Raw genomic sequence first — 14,176 nt, forward strand, 5'->3', positions numbered from 1 at the left:
TTTAAATGCACAGTGAATTCGTCTCTGAAAACGTCAGGGCACCAAAGCGCCGCCCATAGCCATCACACCCGCTACTTCTAGCTGTTTCTCAGGAGGGGCGTAGGGAACGCTTTGTAAAGTGAACGCCACGCTGCGTTCAGACATGCGCAGAGAGGAATGACATTGCAGAACGGGCGTGGTTTGAATGTAATCTAAAATCCCGTACGATAACAACAGCCTAACCTAAGTAAACCGTTACAATATCAACAAACTCTTAAGTAATAGGTGATAAATTACAATAAACCTGTACGATAAATACTACGCGAGTGACAACGGCGGACCGAGCATGTCTGTACACGGTACAAGTGCATCTCCTTATAATACACATTGAACGCTTTAAATGTGACAGACTCAAAACAATACATAAAACTGTGTGGTTGTGTTTATCGCTTTATCATGTTTTGCTGGCTCTAAAAACAGAAATAGCTTCATATTCGCTGTGCACCGTTCCTCGTTTACTTCGAAGTGAACGGCGAACGGAAGTAACGAATGTCAACTGTTTTAACGTTTGGAACGCTTTGTATTGTCTGTTCTTAACACCAAATACCACTTAGAAATGGCATTAATATGGTACTAAAAGATATTTCAACTATGGTACTATTATGTCCACATGTTTAAAACCAGTTTTTCTATTCAGTTGTATTAACTATGGCGTTCTGTGATGCTACCATAGTACAGTAATAGCATCAGATGATGGTACCAAGATATTTTGATATACTTTGAATAATTGCCATATTAATACCATGGTACATGGTAATTAGTATTGCATGGTGTTACCATGGTACTCCAGTATATTTCATAAATAATTTTTATTTTTATTTGTATTTATGTTCCATATACTAAAAGGTACACAAAATAATAAGGTATAACCATGGTACAGTAAATGTCCAGAAACCATAGTAACTTTTTAAGTTTTTGTTAGTAGAGCTAGTATTGTTGTAACACCATTCAGGCACTTCATTCATAATATTAATTCATAACATAATATTGTACAGAAGGTTAAGTCACTTTAAATAACTTTTCCCCATGGAACACAGGAATATTATTACAATTTAAAATATCAGTTTTCTATTTTAATATATTTTAAAATGTAATTTGTGCAAAGCTGAATTTTCAGTCTTCAGTGTCACTTGATCCTTACATGATCATTCTAATGCTGATTTGCTGCTCAAGAAACATTTGTTATTATGACTCCAAACCTTTGAACGGCAATGTATGTTCAGATGACACCCAGTCAAAAGAAGTCAAACCTCTGATTCAGATGTCATTTTTTGTAATTAGCACAACTATGCCACAACTGAAATACTATACAATATTTGGCACAATAAAGTAATCCACACATATCCATGTTTTCTGCCTCCAGTTAACAGGTGGAGAAGTGTTTTATGCGGTTTGAAGGCTGAGACGGAAGAGGACAGTCTAGAGTGCGTGGACAATGACGGCACAGCAGTGATGAGATCCAGAGGCCCCAGTCCTCTCAGTGACAGTATGGTAGAGTATCACACTGTACATTTTTTTACTTATTGGAGAGGAATACAACAGGGCTGCTCAGGATGGTAAGTAAACCATCTGTGGCAGTCAGTCCAACATGTATGTATTTCCTTTTTTTCACAAAATGCTGCCCAGATTTTATTTTATTTATTTATTTTTACAAGTTTTTTTTTTTTTTTTTAACTCTAGTAAGAGGCAAGAATATGTAATATGTGGATTTAGTTCTTTTGGTAATTTGACACAGCAAATGCAGTCATGAAACGGTCCTATCCTGTCTTATTTTCTGCTAGATGTCCGAGGCAGATGAAGAAGTTCTCATTAATGAAATCACACATGAAACACCATGTGATTCACATGAGGTGATGGCTCTTCACAGACATACTTCATTCCTGTAATGAATATGGGCTACAATAAGTTGCCATGATTTCTTGTTCTTGCAATTTTTTACCAAACTTTTCTTAACTTACTTACCTAACTCTTTCTAAAGTCTTTCTTTTATTGTTGTTGTACATGAAGGCAGAGAGTGTCATTTCAACTGAGATATATGGAGCTGATTTGCAAAGAACTCTGGGAGAGATTCTTGCATACTGTCAGGTACTGATGTTGTAGTTGATTTGTCACTAAGCCCCACCCTTAAAACATTACTGACCAGTCCTCTCTGTTGTGTGTTGTAAGGCCAATTCACACCGTGCCTAGTCGCCTACAGACGGCAACAGACACTTCATCAGGTTTTGTCAGATCAGTGTGTTATCCCTGTCTGAGTCTGTTGGCATCTGTTGGAGCTTGTTTTCGGCGATTGAACATGCTGAATCGATGTTAGAATGTCTGAGAAGTGACATGCTTTAATCTGGTAACTGTCGGTGTTGGTCTATTGTTGCGCTGTGAATTTGCCTGTTGACACTTTTTTTTTTTTTTTTTTACTACGGATTAAACAAAAATTGTTATTGTTAAACATTGAGTTATAATTTAAAAGTCAGTATGACATTTAGGTGTCTTTGTGCAGGTTACATATGGAGCCATTCTGAAACTCGATGAGAAGTTTGAGATGCTCCAGGCGAAAGTAGCAAGCATCCAGAATCCAGCTGTCCTCTCTCAGGTAAAAATAACACTTTACTCATACACTGCCTGGCCAAAAAAAAAAAAAAAAAAAGTTGCTGTTTGGATTTAAATAGGCAAACACTTAATGACTGGATCATTATTGCTTTGATTATTATCATTATTTCTAGCATGTTATGTTTGGGAACAGTTCTTCTAACCCTAATTGATGGAGTGTGTAGCTTTTCATTTCTTAAACAACCATGTAGGAAGACGTATCATGGCCATATTCCAGGACGACAAAGCCAAGATTCATCAGACTCAAAATGTGAAAGAATGGTTGGGAAGGGAGCATGAAGAATGATTTTCATACATGAATTGGCACCTCTGAGGGGCATCACTTTTTGGTCAAGATCTTGTATTGACAATGCAAGAGTCAAGCACTCTGTAAAGTCTACTCCAGCACTTCCCAAAGACTTTCAATGAATTTAAGGTCGGGGCTCAGAGGTGCCAATTCATGTGTGAAAATGATTCTTCATGCTCCCTTCAAACCATTCTTTCACAATTTAAGCCTGATGAATATTGGCTTTGTCTTTGGTTTGTCACAAAATAACTTGCATAAAACTAACCCTTTGCCTAGCAAACACCACTTCATAAATCCTAATAACAGGCTATTAACTAAATTTTCATTTTTCATTTTTTCTTAATCACCTTCAAGTTTTTGTTCTTTACAGTTCATTTAAATAATCCCTCAATGTGTCATGAATTTTCAAAAGTACTCCCAATTAATATGAGGTGATTACAAAAATGAACTTTTAAACTGTAATTATACAAAAATTAGAAACATTTTGTTTAGTTTTAGATTATTATTGCATGTCATACATGTTACTGCATGAAATTTAATGTTAGGCACTCCTACACAGATATTATCAACCCAAGATCACTTTGTAGAGAACACTTTTGCTTAAAAAAAAAAAAAAAAAAAAAAAAAAAAAAAATATATATATATATATATATATAAATAAATAGTATTTAATAATAAATAACATTAGTTAAATATACATGCAGACAACAATCAACAGCTCTGTATTTTCACATTCGTCTTTGTTAAAAATAAATAAATCTGTTAGTTTTAATAAAAAATACTGGAGACATAAAAGTGCCTGCAGTTGAAGAAACGCCCATATGCAGTCTTGACTGTAAATGAACTTTATCCCTCTCTCATCTTAGAGGACACATTTGTCATCCGGCTACAGAGACAGCTGCCAGGCCAAGTCTGAAGCCATGATCAATTCTGAAGCGTCGATGCCCCGTCTCATTCATATTTCCTCTACATCTCCCATTCCATCTGCGGAATGTTGGAAACCTCCTGCCCTCTCTCCCTGCCCAGAGGTGCCCAGCCCTCCACGACTTTTTATCCAGAACCAGGCCAGGGCCACAGCACCAACTCACACAACACAAGAACCTCTCAGCATGAATAAAATGAGTCAAATGCAGCAACATCTGGAGCGAGTGAAGAGTTCAGCTGGAATCAGCTCAGAGAGAAGTGACCCAGCCTCAACTACAGACCTTTCTAAGACGAGTAAGAGAGTTCCAGAAAAATATCTAAACATTCTTAAAATAAGAAATTTACTTGGGAAGCACTGTTTTGTAACATTCTATGACTAGCTTTCAGAAAATATATTTAAAGTGCCCCTATTATGCTTTTTAAGATATTACCTTTCATGTAGTGTGTAATATAGCTGTTTGTGAATGTAAAATGTCTGCAAAATTTCAAAGAACAAAGTGCATGATAAATTGAGTTATTGACTAAACGAAAAAACTAATTCTGAACTGCCTTAAACGAGTCGTCAATAATTCCTTTCTTACTTCCTGCTTAAACCTACATAGGTTTGTAAGAAATGTGCATAATGCCAGCCTATCTTCATTGGCTGCTCGTGAACGTCTACTTTGACCCTCAAACACTGTAATTGTAGCTGAGACTTGAAGAGTTTGATTTGTGTTGTTGACATTTCGAGAAGATGCTGTTTTCAAATCCACTTTGCTGCACTTCCAAAGGATGAAGTCTTGCTCGAGTTGATACTGTAAAACTGACGCCATCATTACTGTTCGGATCAATGTGTAATGTGTAAATGCTGAGGAAGATCCGGAGCTGAATATCAGATATGGTAATGGCCATTTGGTTTCCCAGGCACGCTGTAAGTGGTAGACCAATCACAACAGACAGGGCCCTCTGACCAATCTGGGCCTGTATTTATCAAGGCTCTGAGAATTACTCACAAGAACACTGCTAAGAATTGACTGAAAATTCTTGACTCAAAGCTGCGCTTAAAAGTTATTTATCAAGCATCTCAGTCGTAATTTAGGTGAAGTGTAGGACTAAATCTTAAGTGTCAATCTTAGAGGTGATTCACGACACTTTGCTATGCCACAAACAGGATCAATCACTGAATAGATTTCCTTATTTAAGAAAATTCGCAGATAAATTCACATTGAATGGTGAAATTCCTAAGAGGAGTTTACATTCAACACGCATTTGACAATAGACAATTTTCAAGAGAATACATTATGATATACACATTGAAAAATGACAGATAAACACGTTTTCCACCATGTTTTAATTGCAAATTTTAAACCGGTGTGCTGTTAACTGACCTACCTACACATAGCCTAGATTTTATGATATAATCAGCCACCATGGATTCCAAAAGAAAACCGAACTGGCAGGATAAAGAAGCACTACAGCTTGCTGAATTAGTCGAACAATTCAGCCCAACATTAACCAGCGCTGACAAAGATGATGCCTGCTCTGTCCAAAAGATACCGTTTGATTATCTGCTCATCGTCAAACATTTCAAAAACATTCTTGCTCTCCTGAAAGATTTGCGCATGTCTCTGTCTCTTCAGTGCCATCACAAGCCCCTACTGACAACGCCTAACCACTTGAGAGACCTCTCGAGCCGTCTTAAATAACTGGGAGAGTAAGAGTGATTCTTAGCTTTAAGAAATTTGAAAGTAGGAATAAATTTCATGAATTCTCAGCACTTAAGACTAAAATGGCACTTTGAGAAACTTGATAAATACGGGCCCAGAGCAGATTGAGCTCTCGAAAAGTGTTTAGAGAGACTGAATCCTTTATCGAACCATTTTTGGGGTGTGTTCGGTTCTCTTGGTTCTTTTGGTCTGGACCAAAAAAAAAAAGAAAATTATACTTTAATCTTGGTTCGCTTAGCGTTCACACTGACATTTTTAACACCGAAGTTAGAAAAAAAACAAACAAAAAAAACAACCCCCTGCTTTAATGATGTGTATTTTGTGACAGAACTTGCTGAACATCCAAAACAATGCTGTGTTCTGGGCTAAATGTGCTCGTTGTATGTGTGTACATTAGAGCTGGGACAATACATCAGTCCATCGCGAATCGAGAAATGATTCTGGATCGATTCTGATATTTTCCCTATGTATCGCGATTCTCTCTCGAATAAATTCTGAGCTTAGTTTTCAACAGCAGGTTGCACTGTGTGCTTTAGAAACAGAAATACTCTGCTTCCTTCCAATTCCTTACACACACCACTTGAACCTTCTATAAAATAATCATTCATAAAGTTTGAAAAGGTTGAAGCGAATTACAGGGGTGTTTGCTGTGGGCTGTTTACATTAATCTTGTGTCATTAAAGCATTCTGAGGTGCAAATACATTGTTAGACTCAGCTGAAAGCATAAGCAGTCTTCTTCGTTAGCGTTTGAGCATGCTGTTAAAAAAAGCCTAAAGCGCCATCTGCTGTTCAAAACTAAGCTCAGAATCGATTTGCGATGCATTTGGAAAATATCAGAACGATCCACGAATCGCGATGCATCGATAGTATTGTCCCAGCCCTAGTGTACATATGATGGTATATGATAGAGCTCACAACTCACGTAGAGCTTATAAAATGTGTAAAGAAGTCAAAACAGCGGCAGGAATCCCTCCATCACACACTCAAACCCATCTTTTCAGGGGTCTCTGTGTACTTTAGTGCGCACCAGGGTTTGGATGGCAGTGTTCACACTTATTCAAATGAACCGCACTAACAGAGCAATCGCACCAGAGTTAGTTTTAATCAAACCAAACCTGTGTGAACACAGCCTGAGAAAAGAGGTGATGCTGCAATGTATATTATGGGAAAATTACAGTGTTTTTGACCTTGGAATTGATGCATGTAAACCTATTGTGGGAGACAAAACAAAATTAGGAACCTTTAAAATAGCATAATAGGGGCACACTTTAAGTGTAAATAAAGTGTATTTTCTTACCCCATTGGCATTTTTTTTAAATAGGATTTGAACCTCACTAAATTGAATTTCATCCTAATGATTTAATGCTGCCATTTATGTCTGTTTCTACTCCTGTAGGTTGTCTGGGTAGCTCTGATAGGAAGGTGTTCTTGTCAAACTTTATCCTACAGAGGGCTGGTAAAATGGCTCGACCTGGTGCAGCGGTGCGATACCTCACACGAAACATTTTTTCAGCAGAGGAACTTTCTCAAAGCAGCACTACTGGAAACCCAACCAGACGCCTAAAGAGACTCGACCCAAACAAGATCAATGCCATCAGAGGTGAGCTGGATCTATATTTCATGAATGGCTTCTTTGTGCAGTGTTGCTAACTATTTTGGAAATAGTTGGCAACACTGGAAATTATCTAAAGCCTTCTCAAAAAGTTGCGAAAGGCCATTTACATTTGTTTTCTTTCCTAATCTGTGCTCACACACTGTATGTTAATATAAAATCTAGGTAAATGTCCAATAAAGCTGTTCTCATTTACATATTTTCTGTCAGACAACAGAACAAATATTATATAGTGACCAGCCGTCTAAAGTCGCTAGATTTGTTGTTAGGTGCTTTTTTGAAAGGAAAAAAAAAGTCTGAAAATTTGTTAAATCTACAGACAAAGTCTGTAAATTGGTAACTGTCTCTGTGTGGTCTTTTTTTAAATTGCATTTAAATCATGGACTTAAATTTCACACACTTTCAAGGGATAGTTCACCTAAAAATGAAAATTCTGTCATTAATTACTCACTCATGTCGTTCCAAACCCGTAAGACTTTTGTTCATCTTGGGAAAACAAATTAAGATTTTTGATGAAATCTGAGAAATTTCTGCCCCTCCCATTGACAGCTACGCAACTGCCACTTTGACACTTCAAAAAGTTCATAAAGAGATTGTAAATCCATATGAATTGTGTGGTTTAGTCCAAATTTTCTGAAGAGACACGATCACTTTAGATGATTTACAGATTGAATTTAGGCATATATATATATATATATATATATATATATATATATATATATATATATATATATATATATATATATATTCATCAACTCACACATCAGTTGTAGAAAACGGAAGCTCAAGTGTGTTTGTTTGACCTGCGAGAACCAATGAGGTTCATTCTCATGTTACACAGCACGTTTGAGCTTCAGCGAGAACCAATAAGGTTCATTCTTGTGTTACGCAGCACGTTTGAGCTTCCACATGAACCAATGAGGTTCATTCTCGTGTTACGCAGCAGGTTTGAGCTTTCACATGAACCAATGAGGTTCATTCTTGTGGGTTACGTAGCACGATTGAGCTTTTGCAAGAACCAATGAGGTTCATTCTCATGTTACGCAGCACGTTTGAGCTTAAGCAAGAACCAATGAGGTTCATTCTCGTGTTATGCGGCACGTTTAAGCTTCCGCAAGAAGCAATGAGGTTCATTCTCATGTTACACAGCACGTTTGAGCTTCTGGAAGAGGTTTGTTCTCACGTGACAAGCAGGTTCAGTTGAGCTTCTGTACCAGTTCATCATATAAAGTGATCAAGCCTCTTCTCTTCTCACTCCATGTAAACGTCAGACGTTGTTATAGGAAACGTGCTGAAAGAAAACAAGGTTGTGTTGTTGCAAAGTGCAAGCCAAGTAGAAAATGACAGTGTAACAAAGCGTGGAATACAGCCGTTCATACCAGCCTCCTGCTGCTGCTTCAGAAGACGCAGTAGTCCAGTGCGGCGTCTACACACTGTCATGTTGTAAATACAACAACAAACCCCTCCATGTTGCAGTTGTTGTTTTTGCCGTATACCTACCAATGCAACATAGCCTTAGTTTTACAATCTCTTTATGAACATTTTGAAGCATCAAAGTTTCAGTTGCGTAGCTGTCTATGGAGTGACAGAAAGCTCTCCGATTTCATCAAAAAGATCTTCATTTAGTTCCGAAGATGAACGAAAGTCTTACGGGTTTGGAACAGCATGAGGATGAAGGCCATCTGCCAGAAGCTAGTTATTTTAGTTTTTAAAGTTTTAAATATGGATATTCACAAACGCATCGCTTTCGCTTCAGAAGGCCTTTATTAACACCCGTCTCTTTTCTAAGAACACTTTCCTGAGGCATTTATATGTTGTTGTGGCAGTTTTTTTTTTTTTTTTTTTTCTTCAGACTTGATACACAATGTAGAAATTTTAAGGCTGTACATCACTTGCTCTGCTTCATATATCAATATCTGTTGCAGTTTACTGAGCAGCTTGAAATTCAATAGTTTTAACAACGGTGTGTATTTCCACAGAGTGGGCAGTAAAGAGATACCCAAAATTTGATCTTCGAGAGAAAGGCAAAGACTGGAAGATTTGTCTGTCTGTAATTAACTCAATGGCCCGCTACTGTCGGTTCATGGACAAGACACGAAAGGTGAGAAGAACAGTAACTCTTCTCTAACATCGGCAAAAACAGACACTGCGTAACATTAAAAACTACACTGCATGACAACTAGGAATGCAAAATTCTGGGCCGAAACTGAAAATTCAGGATGGACTTGGCCGAAAACAAATAATTATTTAATAATAAACACTTAAATAACTAAAACGGAGTACAAACATTTAAATTGCACATAAGGCAGTTTATTGAATTTTTTTTTTAAATTAGTTTTAAAAATGTTGGTTTTAAATTCTCATTAATTTAAAGTACTTTTAAAAATTAATTTGCCGCACTACAGGATTATTTAAATGAACTGCACAAAAAGCTAAAAGGTGATTTAAGAAATGGTGAAAAAAAAAAAGGGTAGTTAATGTTATTTGTCATCTAGCATACATCACAAGATTTTTTTCGGAGTAGTATTTTTTTGTTAGTAAGTTAATGTTTCTTTCACAGCTAAAGATTGAAGAAAGTGTAAAACCTGAGAACCGAACATCAGTGACATCAGAATCTGCACCTACAGCAGTTATGTGTGAAGCGGCTGCAGAGATTGATGTTGAACTGTCTGACAGCGACACTGAGCAGAAACAGCAGGAAGTGCTGATGAGCCACATCACAGAAGAATATGACATGCCTTCTGACTGGGAATCTAACAGCGGTCAGTGCAGACTAAAACATCACAATATCATGAAATGTAGTTCCTATTAGGGCTGTGCTTTGGGGTCAAGGCATCACAAATTTGAATCTTGCTCGACTGACACCTTTTTTTTTTTGTTTACATTAACCCTTAAACAGGTGACGTACCACAGGATACATACTCTTTAGTCTCTTGTAGGAGGCATGAGAAATAATTTTTCATCCAAATTCTGTTATCATTATTATAGTTGAGTCTGTTTGGCGTACGTGGGTCACATGACTTTAAAATTTTGGTTAAAATTTTCTGTGCTCGTTTTGTCAGTTTGACCTAAAGCTAACATGTCTGCCCATGGTGCTGGACATTTTGACTTTGTAGAAAGTAGGCATCTATTAATTTTACTTTCAGCAAAAAAAAAAAAAAAGGCAAAACAACTGCTAATATTAATTAAGATGTTGAAAAAGAAAATTAAGTTATTTTGCTCATGCTGTTATTTATTTTTGAAAAGAATGTATCCCTTGAGATACATTGCCCTATTAGGGTATTAAAAAAAAAAGGATCATCCACAGCAGTGGCCCCCCTCCTGTCCGAATCAATACTGCACAAAAGTCAACATTGCGCAATCAACCATAGAATGCTTTTTTTTTTATTGCGCTGAATCATAGGCTATTGAGTGAATAAAATCCCTTTCATTTAAAAAAAACAAATCAAAAACAAATCAAACCAATTTGAACTGGAATGCCGTACTCTCGAAATTCACTCGCCGGACTCTGTCTCCCCATGCTCCCTCCATTTCCAGCCCTGCATGTAACCACGTCATCAGAATGAATATACGACTGAAATTTCATTCAGATTGAAAGGGGTGGTTTAAACCTTTTCTAATATCCCTATAATAGGACATGTAAACACTTGATCGGATTGAAAACCGAATCTGTATAACCGAAATGGCACAATGACGTATGATGCACTGAACAAGCTGCTGTTGTTCAATTTAGTGTCATAAATTACTGTCGTGTCATTCTAAAATTCTCCTTCCACTCACCATCTGTGAAGTTCTGCAGGACAATGTCATCCCACCGGTCCTTGCTTCAGACTCTCATCCGTAGACACCTTGTTTTGGGCACGGGAAGGGCCATTTTTACTGCTTGATAAATATAATATCTCAATATATATTATATTTATCAAGCAGTAAAAATATATAACATCATAAGATATATAACATCAACCCAATCACTTTATTTAGCATTCATGTAAACAGTATGTTCGGACAAAAAGAGTCTTATTTCTTATATTTGTGTTCTTTTGAGCAGTGTATCTCGGCCCCCCTCATCGGGATGTGAAGGTTCCTGGGTTTGCCTTGTCTGCAGCACATCTGCGAACACGTCCTGAGCTTATCGCGCGATATCTCATTAAATTCATCTTCCCAGAGGATGTGCTGGTACGCAGTAATGTTTATGGTGGGGTGCGGCGTGGCATTCAGGCTCTTGACCACAACAAGATCTCTGCACTGCGAGGTGAGATATTTGATTAGCGGAAATGTAGTTAGCTACTTTTTCAAAATGGTAGCAGATTGCTCACCAGTTCTGGTACAAGCACCCAACGGTGGAAAAGATACATTTTTGAACGAGGACTAGTTCTTGGTTCACAACCACAGTCACAGCTTCTTTCACTCTTCTCTTCTTCAGAGCACCTCTTTGAGCGTTTTCCCTGGATGAAGCTGGAGGAAGATGGAAGCGACTGGAAGGTTTGCGTAGGCGCTATAAACAGCACCATCCGCAAGTTTCGATATGAACGCAAGATGGGCATAAAGAGAGGGATACGCTAGTGCTGGGCATCCACCGATAAAAAAACTGCTCAATCACATTGAGACAAGTGACTTGTGTCAAGACATGCTAGTAGCTGTTACTGGTGGTTTTTCTAGAATGTGTGACTAGTATTTAATTTAATTTGTGATTTTTACTGGTTATTACTTTAATAATACAATTTTCAACAGGAAATCTGCAAAAAAAAAAAAAAAACTTTATTTGGTAGTATAAAAAAAAAAATATACAGGTGTATGAACAAAAAAAAAAAAAAAAAAGTTAATATATGGATTTATTAGGAACAAAAGAAATATTAATATATTATGTACCCAAAACTTTTCTTGCCACTGAAACATAGCAGTTATATAAAAGAGGGGAAAAAACAGCTGTTGCACTTCAGTTCTGAACAATGTATCTGGAGTTCAGGTGATTCATTGAAATGAAGTATGTGTGTGTCTGGATTAAAAACAAAACAAAACAGACCCTCAGGAGTATGAAGGATCATTTTTTCTCATCAACCTGAAATAAAGCACAGTAGCACTGTTTAATTAAAGTGGGTTTTGCCCCTTAAACTGCTGAATGAAAGAGTATATTATATAGGTAAAATAAGTCCTAGCTGGCATGATGGAAAAACACACCTCCTTTGGTAGATGTGACATTTTTTCAGCTCTTTTCTTGAGGTTTTTGGTGATGTTGTTGATCACTCCAAGACACTGTGCCCATGACACACCCCTCACGCCAACATCAAACTGTGGGTACATCTCGGCCAGAAACTCTAAACACACACAAAGTATAAAAAGAAAAATGTCCCTGTTTGAAAACATCAATATTTTTTAAATTCCATTTAGTAATGCTAGTGGTGCACAAATGACACATTTAAGTTTAGGACTAAACTTTCCTGGAAAAAAAACCTTGATTCGCAAATTCTTCCTTAAACGTTTATGCATCAGTGCATAAGAAGTCAAAATTATAATTTTAAATTCATCATTCATTATAAAAAAAAAAAAAAACTTATAAAAAAAAAAAATATATACTTAAAGGATTAGTTCACTTTCAAATGAAAATTACCTCAAGCTTTACTCACCCTCAAGCCATCCTAGGTGTATATGACTTTCTTCTTTCTGATGAACACAATCAGAGAAATATTAATGAATATCCTGACACATCTGAGCTTTATAATGGCAGTGAGCGATACCAACGAGTATGAGCTGAAGAAAGTGTCTCCATCCATTGATGCGTTTGTGTAAAAATAAATATCCATATTTAACAAGTTATGAATATCTAGTTTCCACCAGACCACCTTCCGTATTCAACTTACAAAGTAAGTGTAAAACTCTTGCAGTTCAAAAAGCTTATGCTACATCCTACGCCTTCCCTATTCAACTTATGGAAAAAGCTTATCTGACGCGACGCCAGTTTACACTTTCTTCATAACTTGTGAAAGGCGGTCTGGCGGAAGCTAGATATTTTACTTCATAACTTTTACTTCAATTTTTTTTTTTTTCCTTACACAAACACATCGTTTCACTTCAGAAGGACTTTATTAACCCCCTGGAGAGCTGTGTAATATGTTTATGATGGATGGATGTGGATGGAGACAATTTCTTCAGCTCATACTCGTTTGGTAACGCTTACTGCTTATAAAGCTCGGATGCGTCAGGATATTTATTAATATTTCTCCGATTGTGTTCATCAGACAGAAGAAAGTCATTCACACCTAGGATAGCTTGAGGGTGAGTAAAGCTTGGAGTAATTTTCATTTGAAAGTGAACTAATCCTTAAACAAAGGTAAGTGGCATGCCATGTGCAATTTTGCCACAATAAATTAAAATCTTTTGGGAGCACTGACTAAATACTTTTTGCACACTAAATGACATTGTCCATTTATAAAAAAAATAATAATAAATCTATAGATTAATATTTAATTTGACCTTGTGAAGTTGATGAACAATGATTTCTGGTTAAGCATCAATTATTACTGACCATTTCATGGAGAAAAAAAAAAAAAAAAATCTAGAAGAGACTGCATTTACCTCGAAGGGCTTCTATTTTGTTCGGGTCGAGTTGCTGGATGCCCTTTTCGGGGTTGCCTGTGATCGCACTGCAGGACAGTGTGCTGATGGGGAAGAGAGCGTGAAGCACAGGCTCTACAGCCTTCTGGGGCTCCACCTCCTTAAACACCTCCTTGTACACAGACAATGGGATCCACACTTTTCGCAAGGGGCTCCCGATCATAACTGAGGAAAAAAAAGACCATTCACTAATAAATTTAAACTAAATATATTAAACCAAAGTAAAATTTAATTGTTTCCATTTTTTTGGTTTTTGATATTAAAGTCAAAGATGTAAGTCAAAGCAGTAGTTTGGTGTACATTTTAAGTTAGTGTGTAGTTAGTGTAACTTGCAAGAAGAGTTTTGTTGATAGGACTTCTTTCTTTTATTTTTTCACAACATGGCAAGGAGC

The 14,176-nt window shown here is 36.9% G+C and overlaps 2 protein-coding genes across 3 annotated transcripts in view; one reads left to right on the forward strand and one right to left on the reverse strand.

The window, feature by feature from the left end:
• Positions 1-12,194, forward strand: zgc:113423 (uncharacterized protein LOC569178 homolog). The gene is made up of 11 exons (XM_051880942.1): positions 1-338; positions 1,403-1,530; positions 1,821-1,889; positions 2,047-2,124; positions 2,534-2,626; positions 3,796-4,147; positions 6,957-7,160; positions 9,152-9,273; positions 9,733-9,934; positions 11,221-11,424; positions 11,596-12,194. The coding sequence occupies exons 1-11, from the start codon at positions 326-328 to the stop codon at positions 11,733-11,735; spliced, it is 1,605 nt and encodes a 534-aa protein (XP_051736902.1). The 5' UTR covers positions 1-325; the 3' UTR covers positions 11,736-12,194.
• si:zfos-905g2.1 (uncharacterized) overlaps positions 11,991-14,176 on the reverse strand; it is a 22,208-nt gene continuing 20,022 nt past the window's right edge. For both annotated transcript variants that reach the window (XM_051880952.1, XM_051880951.1), the window contains exons 8-10: positions 13,746-13,949; positions 12,351-12,487; positions 11,991-12,231 (exon numbers count right to left, since the gene is read on the reverse strand). In XM_051880952.1, coding sequence (XP_051736912.1) covers positions 12,214-12,231; positions 12,351-12,487; positions 13,746-13,949 — 359 coding nt within the window. In that variant the 3' untranslated portion in view covers positions 11,991-12,213. The remainder of the gene's footprint in view (positions 12,232-12,350; positions 12,488-13,745; positions 13,950-14,176) is intronic.

This window comes from Ctenopharyngodon idella, chromosome 22 (genome assembly GCF_019924925.1).
Source record: "Ctenopharyngodon idella isolate HZGC_01 chromosome 22, HZGC01, whole genome shotgun sequence".
Taxonomy (NCBI): Eukaryota; Metazoa; Chordata; class Actinopteri; order Cypriniformes; family Xenocyprididae; genus Ctenopharyngodon; species Ctenopharyngodon idella.

Bases quoted from the DNA above. Each gene is read 5' to 3' on its own strand.
- zgc:113423 (XM_051880942.1), top strand. The intron at 2,125-2,533 runs GTACTGATGTTG...GTCTTTGTGCAG, and splicing joins AGATTCTTGCATACTGTCAG to GTTACATATGGAGCCATTCT. The intron at 9,274-9,732 runs GTGAGAAGAACA...TTTCTTTCACAG, and splicing joins TCATGGACAAGACACGAAAG to CTAAAGATTGAAGAAAGTGT.